The sequence below is a fragment of the Sparus aurata genome, unplaced genomic scaffold, assembly GCF_900880675.1.
Source record: "Sparus aurata unplaced genomic scaffold, fSpaAur1.1, whole genome shotgun sequence".
Classification (NCBI taxonomy): Eukaryota; Metazoa; Chordata; class Actinopteri; order Spariformes; family Sparidae; genus Sparus; species Sparus aurata.
Genome location: NW_022045130.1, coordinates 76338 through 96396, shown reverse-complemented (window position 1 = coordinate 96396; position 20059 = coordinate 76338). Strand labels below are relative to the sequence as shown.

The 20059-nt window shown below is 41.2% G+C and overlaps 1 protein-coding gene across 1 annotated transcript; it reads left to right on the top strand.

Annotated features, from left to right (window-relative positions):
* Positions 1-7554: 7554 nt before the first annotated feature.
* LOC115577894 (NLR family CARD domain-containing protein 3-like) lies at positions 7555-19803 on the top strand. Its single transcript, XM_030410768.1, has 7 exons — positions 7555-7677; positions 14451-14682; positions 14860-16621; positions 16718-16891; positions 17154-17327; positions 18131-18249; positions 19775-19803. The coding sequence occupies exons 1-7, from the start codon at positions 7555-7557 to the stop codon at positions 19801-19803; spliced, it is 2613 nt and encodes an 870-aa protein (XP_030266628.1).
* The last annotated feature ends 256 nt before the right edge of the window (positions 19804-20059 follow it).

Sequence of the window (20059 nt, the reverse complement as noted above, 5' to 3'; positions counted from 1 at the left end):
ACTTAATCATTATGACCCTCAGCTGATCTGTGATGTGTGTTGTTTTGTGTGTCTGCAGGCTGTCAGGTTGTAAGATCACAGAGGAAGGCTGTACTTCTCTGGCCTCAGCTCTGGACTCCAACCCCTCCCATCTGAGAGAGCTGGACCTGAGCTACAATCATCCAGGAGACTCAGGAGTGAAGCAGCTGTCTGCTCGACTGGAGGATCCAGGCTGGAGACTGGACACTCTCAGGTATGAAGAGTCCTGCTGCAGCCACAGACAGTCAGTAGCCCCATTCACACTGCTGCGCCAATTCTCTGCCTACGCCTCTGTGAGAATTTTTCGGGGGTGGTTAAGGGTGAAATTTAGCTCCAGCGCTGATCGCCACATGTCGGTCCTTCACTCAACTAAATAATTGGAAATGTCAAACAAAGCAACATTACAGGACCAAACAAATGTAACGTAGTAACTGTAACTGTCTTTGGCAGCTTATATGAGGAAATAAATACTGCAGTTATACGTGGAGAAGCATCTGTCCTCCCGTCTGTCGTCTCTTTCGTCCTTCCGACTCTAAATCACATTTCTGCCTGAAAAAGAGCATCTGTCACCGACAAAAAACATTAAACTTTGAATCAGTTTCACTCTTAGTTGTTCTGGAGTTGTGTTAAGCTTCTGCTCGTGGAAATCCAATGTTTCCTGATTTTGCTGCTTCAAAATAAAAGCTTTGAAATAACTGCATAATGCAGGACTCTTATTGTGAAGGATTTATAGGAATTATTAAACGCAGGAAGATGGCGCGACAACTTTGCATGACTGGACTTTTAATTTATCTTCTGTGGCAGCAAACAACACATGGTTTCAGTCACTAACTGAGTCTATCCACACACTTTATGTCGGACTACAGTAATAACAGCAGCACTTTACTGTGACTGCAGCAACGTGCTCGTAGCTCTGTCACATACCAGAGAGACTCACTCCCTACCAACTCAACACAGAGTAGTGTTTGATGTCACAAGTTATAGAGCTGCAGCTAACAACTATTTTCATAACCCATTAATTAAAGACAAAAGCAAAGTTTTAGTTTTTTACATGTCCAGCATTTTATTAAAAGAATAAAACATTTCTCTTACATTTTCCCCTTCAGTCTTGTTCAGTTCAATTTCAAACAACTTACAAATTTTAAAAGCAACATAAATATATTAGAGGTGATGAAATGTCTCCATTATAAGATGCGTCAAGATGCTGAGAAGGAGCATAATCAAACGTGAAAGACGCTGCAGATGGATGCAGGTTTTGTTTGATGATTGAAAAGATGCAGCTTTTATTTTGTGGACTGACAGCCCTGTGCAGTGATATAGATCATTGAAGATGATGAACACTGAGATGCATCGAGAATCGTTGACAGCTGAATCGTAATGAAATCGTGGAACCGGTGAAGATTCACACCTCTAAAATGTTTGTTCCATGAAGAATGCAAAAGTAAAATGTAGTTTGTTTTCTAAAGTGCACATAGCACTCCTTCATCCTCCATCATTGATAGTGGCCTCATGTATTAGCAGCATACTGAGGATACCATCAGTCCGAACAGCTGCTGGCTGTGGTGTCATGGGGCGTCCTTCCTCACAACGTAGTCACCATGTTGACTTGTTTCTTTGTGAAGTGACAGACACGATATTATATCATATCATATGTCATATCATAATAGATTACAGGTTAAACATGTAATAGATTACATATTAAACATGTAATAGATTACAAAGGGTTTGTTGAGCCAGTAGATGCAGAAACATGAACAGTCCTACTAGGGGAGAACCCAAAGAGCTGTGATCCAGCAGCAGTCTATGTTCTGCTGCCACAAACTGAGGGACAGTGAGTGACAGTCAGCTGACAGTTGTTCATCTTATATGTGATGACACTTATTATTTAGTGTTGTGCTGTTATTGTCAGCTTTGGTTACACGAATATGTTGTGCTTTGATCTGCTGTACTAGTCTTTACACTGCAAAATTCTTCTTCTTTTCTTGCTTTGGCGACATTTTTTTGTCACATCGTGCCAATAAAGACATTTTACAATTTGGATTTGAATTTAGAAAAGCAAATAAAAAGATAAATGTACATTGTGAATGCAGCCTGAGCCATGCACTGAGAATAAAAAGGACATGTAATATATATTTTAACAGAACAGATTCAAGTTTCTATGTGAAGAAATAAAGACTTGACTTCAGATGATCTCTGACTACGACATGAAATATTCTAAAACCTCCTCTGATGTCCTCCAGTGTCTCTGAGCGTACTTCAGCTAATTACCCACCAGGGGGCGACACTGATCCATCACAGACCTGAGAGCACAGACGGAAGCTGTTTCTGTCTTAAACGTTGGTTGTTAAATTGAAACCTGTAATGTAGCCGGGCCCTAATCTTGTGTTTGCAGGAACAACAGGTTTACTAATGGATGAAGTGGATCAGGTCCAAAAGTTCATCCTGTCCAAACTTTTGTCAGTCAGCCTGTCCAACAAACAAATCCTGCTGCTCATTAAAACTCTGAACAATAAGTGACTAAAGGGCCATGTGAGATCAGCTCTGCACATCTTGTAGCTGTTTTCTCTGAAGACTTTAATATAAAGTGCTGCCACGCTTTTGATGACTTGGCTCGTACACTATTCTCCTCTGCAACTCTCATTAAAGCGAAACTCTCGCCAAAAAGCAACCGAGGCTTTATTTGGGATTGAATATGAGTCAAACCTTCGTGTAAAAGCATAATTACGACGAAAGAGGCACTTTTAAGATTTACCGTAGTTTCGGTTTTGGGCACGTTCATTTTGAACGGGAGTGCATGGGGCAGGATATGCTAGCATCAAAATCGGTATTTTTAGAACACTAAGAAGGCTCGACACAACATGAAAATTTGCTTGTAGCATCACTACTCACGTTAGCTGCTTCAGCTCCTGCACGTTGCCGTCACCATTACTCTCCTGCCTGTCAGGTCGCACTCGGGGATCGACACTTTTTGCCTGCCATGACGGTAACGTGCAGGAGCTGGAGCAGCTAACGTGAGTAGTTCAAAAACCTTCTTTTTCATAAACTCTGTGTACACAAACAATGTTCTCAATGCTCGTGTTCATGTGTAGAGACCCTGGTGATGCTACGAGCAAAGTTTCATGTTGTGTAGACCAAATAAAGCCTCGGTTGCTTTTTGGCAAGAGTTTCGCTTTAACATGAACATGTCAACACATGAAACCATGAAGCTGTTTCTATCACAAACAGGTTCAGTGACACTTGTGAGGTTCTGGAGGGAAACAGTCTGGGAGTCTCTGTCACTTGGTTTTGTGGCAGAGGTCGGGAACCAACGTCCAATGTTTTCTGATTGATTTATTACGTATAAATTGTATTTGTTTCTTTGCACAGTAAAACAAAGCAGCAGAAACACAGCAAGAACAAAAAGCAGACTGTGCAGCTGAGATTCAGAAAAGCCCTCCAAGCTTCAAACAGGAATCAGACCTCAAAAGTTCTGACGTCCGAATCCAAAAGTCCTATAATATAGAAACATAGTCACAAGTTGACATTGGATCAAACAGCAAGCGTAAGGTCGCCCACAGGAAACAGCAACAACATCCAATAAAATAAAGATGAAGTGATAAATCCAACAGGAGGTTTGTGTGTGTTCTCAGATGTTGTGGTCCTCTTTCACACACACCAACATCCTGTGGCTCACTCTCTGTGTGTGAGGAGAGTGGCAGAGGTGAAGAGGTTCAGGGAGAACAGGGAGAAGCAGCCTGATGGACAGATTGAGTTTCTGTGTATGAGAGTCATGTCATGTCCATGTTTGCATGCTGAAAGAGGATGTGCTGCTCTGACCCCCCTCCTCCTTTCAGGGTGGAGCCTGCTGGAGTCCGATGGTTGACACCAGGTCTGAGGAAGTGTGAGTGTCTGTTTACTTTAATTCATGAAAACACTGTGACATCACTCATTCACATCTGTGATGACATCATCACACTGATGACACATTAATAACTGCAGCTGTGTTGTGTCTTTTTCTCTCCATCAGATTCCTGTGAGCTCACAGTCGACACAAACACAGTCAGCAGAAAGATCAAACTGTCTGACAACAACAGGAAGATGACACGTGTGGAGGAGGATCAGTCATATCCTGATCATCCAGAGAGGTTTGAGTCTTTGTGTCCTCAGCTGCTGTGTAGAACTGGTCTGACTGGTCGCTGTTACTGGGAGGTCGAGTGGAGAGGAAGAGTTTCTATATCAGTGAGTTACAGAAGAATCAGAAGGAGAGGAGGCAGTAATGACTGTTGGTTTGGACAGAATGATCAGTCCTGGCGTCTGAGGTGCTCTGATGGTCATTACTCTGTCTGTCACAATAAGAGAGAAACAGACATCTCCTCCTCCTCCTCCTCTGGTAGAGTAGCAGTGTATGTGGACTGTCCTGCTGGCACTCTGTCCTTCTACAGAGTCTCCTCTGACTCACTGATCCACCTCCACACCTTCAACACCACATTCACTGAACCTCTTTATCCTGGATTTGGGTTCATCTGGTCCAGTTCTGCTTCCTCAGTGTGTCTGTGTGGTGTTTAGTGTGCAGAGTCTCCTCCTGTCACAGAAACATTGTCAGTGCTGAACAGTTGAGTCTGTACAGGATCACAGTCACATCAATCTTTCAGCTTCTTGTCATAAATTCATCAGTCAACTTTGTACAAAATGATTCAAACTGATTGAAAAGATTCTTCATTTACATTTTAAACTTCTTCAATTAAATTGTGTAAATTGTGTTGACTTGTACTTTCTGTCATGTGTTGTTTTGAATTCTGGCTCTTGTTACAATAATATCCAGAACTATTAGTGAACTGTAAGAAACAGAAAACATTGACTCGTCTGCAGCTTTAATTGTAAAGAATCATTGTGAACAAAGTTGTGAATGGACAGTAAAATCTGATCAAATGTACTCGACACTCCACCTGAAACACTCTGACTTGTTTCATGTGTTTCTAATGATGAAACCAAAAGTTTGATGGTGTTGGTTAACACATGTAATTATGTCTGTAGTGACGTGATAAACTGCACAACATCTGTTCATTTCTGTGTGATTATTATATGAGAAGAAAACACATTTGAATGACAATCATTGTGTTTCTCTCAGTGTTTTGTGGCTGTTGAAGTCCGGCTGTATTTTCAGGACGTTTGTTGGATTTGAATCTCGTCTGTGAAACTAAACAGCTGTGAGAAAAGTCTTTCTCTGTCTGACCCGGTTGGCTGAAGATGTTTGGAAGTCTGAGAGCCGGATGAAATACTGAAACACTTTCAGAGATCACAAACTAAACTGTCCTGATGAAGTTTTTAAACAAGTGCTGAAGAGATTTGAGCTCATGTTTGATGCTTCTGAACGTTGATGTTCAGAGCAAAGAGTCCAAAACTTGTACAAATTGTTCCTTTTTGTTTAAATCTGACTGTTCGTGAAACGATCAGCTGACGAGTTTATAATCAGACTGAAAGATGTCGCACAGCATCACTGAAATGTTTCTCCTCTGCTAAAGTAGCTCAATATAAGAAAATCAAATATTTACAATATTAATGAGGTAATAAGACAATTTTCCCAACAGAACACTGTTTGAAGCCAGAGAGGTGGCAGGGTCCGCCACATATAAACACAGTGTAACAGTATAAAGTTTGTTTATTTAGTTTGTTGATCAGCTGATGAAGATCTTTGTCTGCTCGTTGTTATTTCTTCCACTAAACTACAGACTGCTCCTTTAAACTTTCTTTCCTGGCATCAGAAATCGAGTGAAGAACAAAAACTTTGACTTGATTTTAGAAAATATCTGAAACAAGTATTATTCTGTGTGATTGCAGCACAGCGAGCACAACTTAAACTCCTCTTTTTATTTTATTATTCTGACTTGTTTCAGGATAAAAGACTTTTTTAAAAACAGATTTTTAATATTCTTAAAGCTTAAACATGTTTTCTTTTAGAGAAGGAACAAATAAATGATAAAAGCAAAACAGAATGAGTGTAAAAGTTTGCTGAGACATGAATTGATGATGAAATGAAAGCAGGTGGCAGCACAGAATCAGTGGGACTCAGAGATCTTCTGTCCTGACGACTCTCATCAATCTGTATGTGACTCATTTGTTTAACACTCACATTCAATCATTCATTTTCTCTTCAGTTCTTTTGTTAAACGCTTTAAGTTCTCACCAAATATGTTCAACGCTTCAACATGTGTGTGAATCAATAAGTCATGTAGTGATTATGGGTCGTTCCAACCAGCCAACTCACCCACAATCCAGAACTTTTCCCGCTTCTCCAGAACACTTCATGTAGAAACTTAAATGAACTGAATGTGATTGTGCAGCTAAACTCCAAATACTTTTTAACTTGTGGATTTTTCAACTTTGACTCTCTAAACTCAATTTCAGGATTTTGGTGAATTTGAGACAAAACAACTATTTGGATTTTACAAGTTGTCATGAATTGAACAAAAGTTTCAACACAAATGTCTTTAAAAAGAATGTGTGACATGAGCTGGCAGGTCCTGGGTCAGTCGGTGTGGAGCGACCCGTATCTACAGAACATCTAAATATCTTATTTTACTCTGTCGTTTACTGAGGTTCTGAAAATAACACGTGTCATACTTTCCATACAACTTCAGTTTTTATATTTCAACACTTTCACCTGAAAAACATTCAGGACGTAAAATCAAACGTCTCTGAAGCTTTATTTAACAAGATGTGTGTCACTCACATGTTGATGTTTCTGGTTGTTTTATGTGTTTTTATAATGATGAGAAGAAAAAACAAACCTGTGATCGTGTTCATAAACTCATCTGATCGTTTCCATGGTGACATAATAAACAGATGGATGTAAAAACAGGTTGTTTATCAGGATGTTTTATTACAAAAACAGAATATTAACAGCTGATTAGAATACAAAACAAACAAACAAGTCTGTATTATTATGTATATATTCATTAAACTGTCTCATTGTGCTGACGTGGTGTTTTTCTACTGTTAACTTCATGTTATTTATTGTTTTAAGTGTTTCTACCGTTCTGACAACAGATGTGACACGTTTAACCAGAGTTTGATCACTTTTACTTTGAAAATATCCATGATGGAAGAATGAAAGAGGTGGAAACTTTTTAGAAACAGGTGAGCATCATCAAAGATTGTATAGTCTGAGGGTCTTAGCAGGAAGTAGACGGAGCCGGAATGATCTCCTCTGTCAGTAGAAACACCTGGTTTCACCTTTTAGAAACAGGTGAGCATCATCAAAGATAGTCTAGATGATCTTTGATGACGCTCACCTGTTTCTAAAAGGTTTCCATCTTTTCCCAGAGATGATAAAGAGCTCTGTGAGGAGCTGTTGTCTGTAACACCACTGAGACACATCGAGAGGAGAGGACATATATGCAGCAATAAAGGAGATGTTGAGACAGAGAGGTGTCGATCTGAACCAGGTGGTCTCATCACCACAGATGGAGCCCCTGCCATGGTGGGAAGAGAGAAGACGACCCTGATCTCAGAGCTCACCACCGTCTCATCCATCACACTGTTCTGTGTGCTCAAGTCATGAACACAGTGATGAAACTCATCAGCTTCCTGTGGACGTCCTCGTTCCTTCAGCATGGCCTCCTGACAGAGTTCCTGGAAGATGTTGAGGCAAACGCCAACGAGCTGCTGCTGCACAACCATGTGAGGTGGCTGAGTGAAGGCAAAGCACCGAGAGCTTCAACGATGCCACAGTGGAGCTGTCGGAGGAGAAGAGGGTGTCAGGATCAGAGTAATTCCCGTCATCGTCATCAAATTGTGTTATTGTAGGCCTGTTTAGTCACTTACAGCCTGTTTCTCTATCCTCGGTAGCAAACTGTGGCATTGGTTGGATGCCACAGTTGTGCAGAAGAGGACCACAAACGTCACAGCTGATGCAACAGAGGTCCAAAAATACCTTGAACCATCATTCTATCAGAAAAACAGACATCATGACTATATTATATTTATTGGCATTATCATTTAAACACAATTCAAGTCAAAGCTTCTTGCACCAAAGCCATGAAGCTTCGGCCCAAGTGTGAACCAACTGGATGGAAAGCTTCAATGCTTCATGAAGCTTCATCTCGCCATCACTAGGCGTGCGTACCTGCTCAGGTGAGTGATGTCATGACTTGGTGTTGGTGACGTGATGCTGCTTTAGGTTTGGACACATTCTGGGAGCTGCTGTTGGGTTCTGGATCACATGTGTTGGGCTGTTGGTCCACTGGGTCTCTATTTAATGATCATTATGGTTGACTGTCACTTCTGATGCACTTATGGTGTTGCTGAAGAGCACTTTGGTGAAATCAAAGGAGAATTTATAATTATGAATTTCCTTTGTAAAGTCACCAGTGAGAGTTTGTTACTAATTATTTCTGTTTGTTTCTTTTATAGGAGACCACTCCTACTGAACTGTGTCCAAATCATCACACTCAATCTTCAATAAAATAACTGAACAGAATCTGAAATCCTGAACTTCTGATTCTAATAGATCATCTATGGTGGTTAGTTTATCTGCACAGGCAACAGTTTTTCAGGAGAGCTGAAGTCAGCCGATCCTGTCACAAGATTTCTGAGACAACACAACAGGCTGAGGGGTAAATGAATTCAGAACCGGCTGACAGACGATCTAGTCTGATTTAAATGTACTTTTAATGTTTCCACAATAACAACGTCCATGTTACAGTTTCTGAATGATGAAAAGGCCAGGAGGATTAATGTACAGACGGACAGCAGCAGTCCAGGGACAATTCTAATATACAAGTAGAAACAGGTGACAGAGGAGCACAACAGTTTTGGGAGTTGCTCCTCTTTGTCCTCACAGAACCTCAGATGAGCTGATTTCTTCTTCTGGTCCTGTGTGCTGGTGAACCTCTGGTCCAGCAGCTTCTTGCTGTAGTAGATCTGCCAGGCGTGCAGCTGCACAGCGATAACCATCAGCAGGTACGTGGGACACCAGGCTCAGCTGGCTGACTGTCACCTGAGAATGAAAAGACAACAGTCACAACAAGTAGAAAATTAACAGTTTGAAGGTTTGTTTCAGTTTCTACAGCCTGTAGTGTTTCTGTCTGATTCTGTCAACATTTGATTTGTTTAAAATGTAGTTCAGCTGTTTGAACCCCTCGTCTTCTACATGAACTGTGACCAAGATGAAGAAAGGTCTGTTTTCTTTGTTCACTTTCAATATGTCAACTATTAATGCATTTCCAAAGATGATGCATTGTTATACTTGAAAATGCATCAAGTTACTTTAAAATCATTTCTGTTTTTTTAATGAAAGTTTTAAGCAGCTGATACACATGATGTTCATTTTAAACTCAGAAAAATTAAAGCTTTCAACCCCCCTGATGATAATTCCTGAAGCACTTTCTGAATCAACTCACACATAAAAAGAAAACAAATGAGTAAAGTGACAGAAAACAGTGTGAAACAGGTCAAAGACATTTATTAAAGTATGTTTTTGTGTCTTCTGGTGCTTCTCCTCTGCTCTGCTGCTCTTTAGCTCCCTCTTGTGGTGAATCTCGTGTCCTGCGCTCTCAGTCTGACAGCTCTGACACTTCATTGTTGTTGCTGTTTTCACAAAGTCTATAAAGTTTCTCCTCACTCAACAACTCTTATAAACAGACGATTTGTTAAGGGAGTCTGGTTATATTGTATTTGTAATCCTTGCCGAATTAACAAGTAGGTCCAGATAGTTAGGAATATGTGGAGAAAGCATTTTAAAAAGTTTGTTACATTTTTTAATTGAATTCTGCTTCCATCTCGCGCTTCTTTGCTGCCATGTAAAAAGGTGGAAACCAGGTGAGCATCATCACAGATTGTATAGTCTGAGGGTTTTCTGTTCCAGTGTGATAGAAACACATTTGATTTTTATCACAGCAGCATCACACAGACAAATATATTCTAGGATATTCATTGAAAATGTGCCGTATTTAATAATGAATGGTGTCCACATCAGCTGTGAAAACATTCTGACCAACACATTCTACTCTTGATTGGAACTTCAATACCCAGAAATCCCCTGTGGTGACGTCACTAACAGTTTGAACATGTCAACCCCCAGACTCCCTTATGAAATGTCTCCATTTAATGAGTTTTTGAGTTAGGAGACACTTTATAAACTCCCTGAAACGCTGTTTGTGACTGATTCTTCATTATTTGGGTCTTCTTGTAAATTCGGCATGTCTTAGCTCGTTGTGGGTCGTGCTGCAGCCCCCTCAGTCTAACAGGAAGACTCCCAGTCAGTCACACGCCTCTCTGGCTGTTTCCTCCTCACAGTTTAGTTTCACTTTCTCTGACAGGTGTGTTGCGCACCTGTATTGGCCGTCTGAACCTCCAGTGGAAGGTAATGTAATGAAGCTGACATGTTCGACTCGCTAACACAAGCTCTACTTTTCATTGTTACACCGGAAACAGCACAAAAAATGAAGCTCGGTTGTTTATTTCTCGACGAACTCGTTTAAGTTTAAACTCGGGACGACGGAGGAGAAACAACTGCCGATAAGAACATCCGCCATTTTGTGCCGATACTTGCTTACTTACTGAAACACAGCCAACACAGACTGACGACAGTTTAACTACCTTGGTTAAGCATCTTTGAGTATTTAGAGTTTCACTGTAGAAGCTTAACTTCTTCTCATTATTCATATTATTACTCCGCGGTGTGTTACGTCATGTGACCTCAGACCTCAGCTACGTCACACAGGTGAAGCACACTCGCAACCATAAAGTAAACAAGTGTTATGTTCGTGACATAGGTCTATATTATATATTATATTATATTGTTGAGCTTGTAACACATTTAGTAGTCACACACGAGGTTAAACTCAGATCGCTGCTCTTTGTATCAGAGTAAAATGACGAGCAGAATCTGTAAAAGATTCACTACATAAAAAACATGTTGGAAGTTCAGACTCTTTTCTTACAAGCATTCATATTTTATTGATCACATATATATGAATATATGTAATATATTTTCACATAAACAAGAATTATTTTTTAGGCTCGATGTCGAGACATTTTTCTCCCTGAACTCAAAATGAATGCAGTTAATTTATCACATTCAGGTAAAATCATGTTAGATGTAATAACAGAAGCACACTAGCAAAGTGTTGGTTGTCTATTAATAACAACGATGATAATAATAATAATAACAATAATAATATAACATCAGTGTCTTTATTTTTCTTGATGTTTTTCTGACATTAAATACATTCAAGTGAAATATTAATGAACAAACTCAGACAACAGTAAATATGTTAATAAATAGAAACTATTAGAGTTTTAAATGATAGTTATCAACAGAGGTGGATTGAAACTTAGTACATTTACTCAAATACTGTATTTAGGCTCTAATATTTATTTTTTATGCAACTTTATACTTCTACTCCACGACATATTAAAGGCAAATATTTGTCTGACAGACTTTAATAGTTAGTTTTCAGTTTCTCCCTCCTGTCCTGCCAAGTGAAGACTCTGTGTTGTTTGGTCTTTAAAGGTAAGATATGAATTAACTTTACAGTAACATTCAACTAACCAGCTAACATTCAGCTAACGAGCTAACATTCTGAGCAGAGTGAAGAACAACAGTGTTGACGTCCTGTCAAAGACGTCTCTGTGTGTCCGTCCTGTCTCCTAACAGCACTCTGTAGCTCAGAGGTGACAGTCTGACAGCCTGTAGCTTCAGCTGGAGATGTAAAAGCAGCCGGTTCACTACTGAGTCTAATAAGTCAACAACATAAACTCACTAAATGTCAAGAAAGGAAATAATTTGTCTCCTATTTTCATTATAAACAGAAAAATCCAACCGTCCACCGTCTGAACTCAAGTTTGTGTCTCTGACTGAACTGAGATCAGTTTAATCTGCTCGTTAACTCGTCGTCAGACTCACTTCATCCAAACTGGACCTGAACTGAATCACAGTCACAAACACTAACATGTGACTTTACTATGAGTTTGACGAGGTTCTAGTTAAAAAAAAAACTCACAAAGTATCTGCAGCACAGCTGAAGGATTTTATAACACAAGTTGTTACCTGAATGTTTCTTCATGACAACTTGTGAGTTGTGTGTGAGTTGTTGTGTAGTGGCCTCATAGAAACTAACAGTCAGTTAAAGTGATGTTGGTCTGTAAAAGTCACTAAAGCTGCTTTGTTGAAACAAAGTTACAACAACTGAACATGTATTTGACCTTTACACTCTCATTAAACACACAAGTCATCAGATTTCACTGATATGATTCATATGATGGGATTAATGTGTAACTCTAACAGCATTTTCAGGCGGCGCCGGTCCAAAGTCTCATTCACTGTGATGGTTGTGGTGCAGACAGTCGTGTCCGTGTGAACCTCCAGCTGAAGGTAATGTAACACATCTAAAATGTTTGACTCATTAACACAAGCTGTTGTTAGCTTAGCAACACTAGAAACGGCAACAATCTGGACGTGAAATAATGTTTGTATTGAACCGATGAGCTGAAATGAATATTTAGAAGTGCAGCATTCATGTGACACTGATATGAAGCAGCCAATCAGAGGAGGAGCAGTTGATGTTCTGACAGGAGACGTGATGGAAAGGCTGATTTCAGTTGATCTGCAGATGAATGATTTGTGTTTCCTCTCCAGATGAAAGTGTGTGTGAGATGAGCAGCATGAATCAGTGTGAGGACAGAGAGGAGGGAGGCCCTCCCTCTAAAACCACTGGACCTGGACCTGGACCTGGTGATGGACCTGAGCCTGGACCTGGACCTGGACCGGAGCCCAGCTGTGTGTCCTTCAAGAGTGACAAGTCAAATGATCGTTTCATTGATTTTAAAGGACAACCAGCTCCTGCTGTAAAGAGGTGAGCTGTTAATAACATTAATATGTGACTGATTCATGTTTTAACTGTGGAGAAAGATGTTTTTTGAAACCTGATGTTTATTTTCAGCTTCGTTCTTCTTCAGTTTAATTTATATTCTCACTTTAGAAAGCTGCCCAATAGAACCAGTCTTCAACTCTTCATTTCACTTTATTGAATTAGTTTGATCCAATATTCTCTGAGGGTTTATTCCTGATGTTTTCACTATTTTATGGACAGAAGCTTCTGTGTCTGAAGACTAGAAAGTGAATTAACATCTCTGGTGGTCTTCTTCTCTGTCCAACAGGAGACCAGCCTGTACTGGACCTGGACTCAGCTGTGTTTCCTTCAAGAGTGACTGGTCCCTGGACATTGTTACTTATGTTAAACAAGCACATTCCTCAGACAGACAGTAAGTTGTTGTCATATTGCTCTCTGTTGATGTTTGTCCTCATTAAATTCAGTCTGACCAGTTGTCCTGATGGTCTTCATGTTCTCAGAGTGATGATGGAGGTCAGAGCAGGATTAGTATTAAAGGACAGGTTCACATTTCTTCATGTCCGTCCCTAAACAACTCTGACAGGACAGTGTTCCTCCTGTGGACAAACAGCAGTGACTCAACTCCTGCTGAAATGTGAGCCTGCTGCTGAGGAGAGGGAGGGCTGTGGGTTATACCTGATGTTAGGGCCCGACAGATCTGGACTCCATGGGGCCAGCACCGAAACCCGTATGAAGAGTAAAAAACTCTGATAACTGATATTTTTTTACTGCAAGTGATGTCTACGTGAATATATCTTATATTTACAAATGATTATTTATTATTATCTTTATATTTAGGCTGTTGTGTTGTTAATCACCCAAAAGCAACACACAAAAAAAACAATAAATGACTTTCAGGTCACAAATCAGCCAAATTAAATCTCAAAATCAAGTTTGCACGAAAAACAAACCAGTATGTTAGTTTTTTGGTGTCAGATTCAAATTTATTGCAGAAATAATATAAATGAAAACGAAAAGACATAATGAAGCATTTTTTCATTCTCCAGTGTTGGAATCTCAATTTAATACAAGTTTACTGAGACTCCATACCAGTTTGCACTGGACAGTCAGCATCCAGCTAGCTTGTGTTAGCTGTGTGTTGCTATCCACGGTTTTAAATGGGTCAAGAGCTGGAGGGACTAAACCAGACAAGCTGCTGACCCAACCCAGTAAACTGACTGACTGTTGATTCACAGTGGGATCAGCAGTACGACCAACACTGATGTCAGAGGAAACCATCTGATTCAATGATGTCATCAACACTTTAACTCAAAGGACCTTCAGCTTGTGTTTGTCCCTGAGTGGACAGACACAATGTGACTGATTCTTCATGATTCCTCCACAGAGTTGACCAGGAGAGCTCCAAGGTTCCCAGAGGTCCATCTGTCCAGCAGCATCAGACACACCTGAATTCCATATTTATGGTCTGTACATGAACAACAACTACTTTTCCATCCAGTCTGTTCACAATAATCTCCATGCTGCACTTTACAGACCAGTGGTGAATCTGTCCAACATGGATCTGATGTTAAATGTTGTCATTCACATAATATTCTGTTTCAGCTGCTGGAGGAGAACATTGTAATTTTTGTGAAGAACGAGCTGAAGAAGGTCCAAAAGGTTCTGAGTTCAGATCGCTCAGGATGCTTCGAGAGTCAGAGGGAGGATGAGGAGGTGTTAGACGGTGAAGATGAAGAGCAGAGGAGGAGCAGCAGTGAGGCATTTCTAAAGATCACACTTCACTTCCTGAGGAGAATGAAGCAGGAGGAGCTGGCTGACTGTCTGCAGAGCAGTAAGAGGATATCTCTAATGATTTAACATGTTGGATCAATGAGAAGCTTACTGAAGTCTGATGATGATGAATCTGTTTATATATACAATGTTTAGGGGAAGGAAATTGACATATTTTCTTTATAAATAACGTAATAATCTTGTTTGTTGTGTGTTCATGTAGAACATCTTGCTGCAGTTTGTCAGCATAAACTTAAATCTAACCTTCAGAAGAAGTTCCAGTGTGTGTTTGAGGGGATCGCTAAAGCAGGAAACCCAACCCTTCTGAATCAGATCTACACAGAGCTCTACATCACAGAGGGAGGGACTGCAGAGGTCAATGATGAACATGAGGTCAGACAGATTGAAACAGCATCCAGGAAACCAGACAGACCAGAAACAACAATCAGACGAGAAGACATCTTTAAAGCCTCACCTGGAAGAGATGAACCAATCAGAACAGTGATGACAAAGGGAGTGGCTGGCATCGGGAAAACAGTCTTAACACAGAAGTTCACTCTGGACTGGGCTGAAGACAAAGCCAACCAGGACATACAGTTCACATTTCCATTCACTTTCAGAGAGCTGAATGTGGTGAAAGAGAAAAAGTTCAGCTTGGTGGAACTTGTTCATCACTTCTTCACTGAAACCAAAGAAATCTGCAGCTTTGAAGAGTTCCAGGTTGTTTTCATTTTTGACGGTCTGGACGAGTGTCGACTTCCTCTGGACTTCCACAACACTTACATCCTGACTGATGTTACAGAGTCCACCTCAGTGGATGTGCTGCTGACAAACCTCATCAGCGGGAAACTGCTTCCCTCTGCTCAACTCTGGATAACCACACGACCTGCAGCGGCCAATCAGATCCCTCCTGGGTGTATTGGCATGGTGACAGAGGTCAGAGGGTTCACTGACCCACACAAAGAGGATTACTTCAGGAAGAGATTCAGAGAGGAGGAGCAGGCCAGCAAAATCATCTCCCACATCAAGACATCACGAAGCCTCCACATCATGTGCCACATCCCAGTCTTCTGCTGGATAACTGCTACAGTTCTGGAGGATGTGTTGAAGACCACAGAGGGAGGAGAGCTTCCCAAGACCCTGACTGAGATGTACATCCACTTCCTGGTGGTTCAGGCCAAAGTGAAGAATGTCAAGTATGATGGAGGAGCTGAGACAGATCCACACTGGACTCCAGAGAGCAGGAAGATGATTGAGTCTCTGGGAAAACTGGCTTTTGATCAGTTGCAGAAAGGAAACATAATTTTCTATGAATATGACCTGACAGAGTGTGGCATCGATATCAGAGCAGCCTCAGTGTACTCAGGAGTGTTCACACAGATCTTTAAAGAGGAGAGAGGACTGTACCAGGACAAGGTGTTCTGCTTCGTCCATCTGAGTGTTCAGGAATTTCTCGCTGCTCTTCATGTCCATCTGACATTCATCAATTCTGGAGTCAGTCTGTTAGCAGAGAAACAGATTACAGACCACCAATCTACAGAGACACGTCTCTACCAGAGTGCTGTAGACGAGGCCTTACAGAGTCCAAATGGACATCTGGACTTGTTCCTCCGCTTCCTCCTCGGTCTTTCACTGCAGACCAATCAGTCTCTTCTGCGAGGTCTACAGACACAGAAAAGAAGTATCTCACAGACAAATCAGGACACAGTCGGTTACATAAAGAAGAAGTTTGAAGAGACTCTGTCTCCTGAGAGAAGCTTCAATCTGTTCCACTGTCTGAATGAACTGAACGATCGTTCTCTAGTGGAGGAGATCCAACGGTACCTGAGATCAGGACGTCTCTCCACAGATAAACTGTCCCCTGCTCAGTGGTCAGCTCTGGCCTTCATCTTACTGTCATCAGAAAAAGATCTGGATGTGTTTGACCTGAAGAAATTCTCTGCTTCAGAGGAGGCTCTTCTGAGGCTGCTGCCAGTGGTCAAAGCCTCCAACAAAGTTCTGTAAGTGTTGAGAAGTTTCTTCAGATTGCAGTAAATGTGCTGTTATTGATCCAAAGAGAAATAATTGTCTTGTTCTGCTCATTATTCTTCATCCAGTCTGAGTGTCTGTAACCTCTCAGAGAGAAGCTGTGAAGCTCTGTCGTCAGTCCTCAGCTCCCAGTCCTCTAGGGTAAGAGAGCTGGACCTGAGTAACAACAACCTGCAGGATTCAGGAGTGGAGCATCTGTCTGTTGGACTGGAGAGTCCACAATGTAGACTTGAAATTCTCAGGTCTGATAGTTTATAGTTTGGCTCAAATTATTTTTGTTATTTCTTAAATGTGTGAATTAAATTCTCTCTCTCATGTCAGAACTCTTGTGTTTTGAAACCATGCTACTTATTATTGTTTCATTTCTGTTTATTCCAAATTTAGTCTTGTTGATTTTTCATATCTCCGACTTATTAGAGTAAAACAGAAAGCAAGTTCACATGTGCTACAATGATATTATGAATACTGTATCACCTAATGTCATTTTCACTGTTCACGCTCCAGGCTGAGTGTGTGTGACCTCTCAGAGAGAAGCTGTGAAGCTCTGTCCTCAATTCTCAGCTCCCAGTTCTCTAGTCTGAGAGAACTGGACCTCAGTAACAACAACCTGCAGGATTCAGGAGTGGAGCATCTGTCTATTGGACTGAAGAGTCCACACTGTAGACTTGCAACTCTCAGGTCAGATAGTTCATAGTTTGGCTCAAATTATGTTTGTTATTTCTTAAACGTTTGAATTCAATTCTCTCTCTCATGTTTGCACTCTTGTGATTTTTCATATACCCGAAATACTAGAGTAAAACAGAAAGCAAGTTCACATGTGCTACAATTAGGCCTGTCACAATAACAAATTTTGCTGGACGGTAAATTGGCTTCAGGCTGTCGGACCTGGGATGGAGCAGATACGCCTGCTGGAAGTTAACAAACTAAAGTGAAACCTATGAGCTCTGCTGGCTTGGCGGAGCCGTCAGGCAGCGGACACTAATCTGGTGGAACCGTGTTCATTTCACCATTGTTTGCTTTAAGTGAAATCTTCTCCTTTCGCGCTCGAAACAACTTTAGGACCCTCCCCCTCCACACACATCGGCATGCCACCTGTGATTCCAGATTCTTTGGTACGCCCCTTCCACGTACCAGTGTAAAAAACAAAACCTAAAACTTTGTTTGTATTACGTCAAATCTCAACTAGCGTTCCCTCGGGCTTGCTACTCCTCATGCGGCTCTCATGATGCACTTTGTGTGAAGTCAGAGGCAGGGCCCCGCCTCCCCACATAGAGACAGAGTGACTGACAAGAGGATTCACGTTAGAGACACGAGGAAAACAAACAAGAATGGAAATGGAAATTATCGAGGCCGGCAAAATTATCGAGCTCATTTTATTTATCGTGAAATTAATTCATTTATTGACTATTGTGACAGGCATAGCTACAATAATATTATAAAAACTGTATCACCTAATGTTGTTTTCACTGTTCATGCTCCAGGCTCAGTGTCTGTGACCTCTCAAAGAGAAGCTGTGAAGCTCTTTCCATAGTTCTCAGCTCCCAGTCCTCTAGTGTGAGAGAGCTGGACCTGAGTAACAACAACCTGCAGGATTCAGGAGTGGAGCATCTGTCTGTTGGACTGGAGAGTCCACAATGTAGACTTGAAACTCTCAGGTCAGATAGTTTGTCTCAAATTATTTTTCTAATTTCTTAAACGTTTGAATTCAATTCTCTCTCTTATGTCAGAACTCTTGTGTTTTGAAACCATGCTACTTATTATTGTTTCATGTCTGTTTATTCCAGGTTTAGTCTTGTTGATTTTTCATATCTGCGACATATTAGAGTAAAACAGAAAGCAAGGTCATATGTGCTACAATGATATTATAAATACTGTATCACCTAATGTCATTTTCACTGTTCACACACCAGGCTGAGTGTCTGTGACCTCTCAGAGACAAGCTGTGAAGCTCTGTCCTCAGTTCTCAGCTCCCAGTCCTCTAGTCTGAGAGAGATAGACCTGAGTAACAATAACCTGCAGGATTCAGGAGTAAAACTACTTTCTGCTGAACTGAAGAGTCCACGCTGTGTCCTTGAAACTCTCAGGTCAGGATTCATTATATTATTTCATGTAACTGTACAATTGTAGCAGGTCTTGATCAAACTCCTAATATAATTGAATTGATTTAAGAGACCCAACATGTCGCCCATGGGTAAGCACTTGACACAGAGGTGAGAAAAAAAACTGCCTTTTAACAGGCAGAAACTTCGAGCAGAACCAGACTTAGTGGTTGGCTGCCATTTGTTTCAGCTGGTTGGGTTGAGAGAGTAGCCCTTTTTAGATAGAAAAGGCGGCACATTTGCTTCAAGGTAAGGGCGGCAATGTGCCGGGCTGTCTTTCTAAAACCGAGGCGTAATATTCCTCCTTTTCCAAAAGCCGCCTCTTAGGTAGGCGTAAGCATGTGACGTGACATGAAGCTCGAAGTTGGGCTGTGAATGGTGATATAAATTTGTCTTCAAAATAAGAGCTTTACATTGCACCCCATTGGAGTTTAGAACTGGGTTCTTAGCGGGGGGTTTTTAATTTGAAAGTAGCGACCACCCTCAGCCTGCTGACACAACAACAAGCTAACACACCCAAACAGCTACAGAGACCGAGGAGACGCTAGCGCCTCCTGGATCTCAGCGGCTGTCCAGTTGTTCATCTTAATGTCCGTGGTTGAAATGAAGGAGTGACTGCTGTGATCAGCTGTTTCTTGGTTTTAAAACTCCCCGGCTGTGGATCGCACAACAGTGCAGGTCATTGACACCTCCGCCCACCTCACGCAGAGGCCAGCACATTTCCGCCTCGTTTTTAGATAGCAGTCGAGGCGGAAATAAGTGTACCCTCCTAGCGGGAAATCGGCGGACCACAACAGACCCCAATATGCCACCCTCTGTCCAAAACCGTGGACTGCGCCGCCAAAAGGACAGGCAAATTGGTGGCTTGGTGCTCTGTCTAAAAACGGCTACAGAGACACAGAAGCCCCATTCACGCTGCCTTTTCGAGGCAGGAATCTTGCATCGATATTTTACCTCACTGTAGGTATGAAAGTAACAAAAGTGTAATGAGGGGACTGTTTCATTCCGCCTCTGATCCTCCAACAGATGTAGTAACAGAGCCACAGCAGAGGTGAGATGACATCCGTGTGGACAGGAGTGTGATGTTCTGATAGTGTTCACAGTCTGACAACTTAACAGATCCTTCACTCATCAAAGTAACAATACAAAACCATTGACACCGCAAATCTATATATATATATTTAAGATGTGGGTCAGTCAGTCTATTCTGCACTAATCCTGACTTGGATATCTCAACAACCTTTGGATGGGTTGTTATGTGGATTTTGACATACATGCTCCCCGTAGGATGAACTGATATTGCTTTGGTGA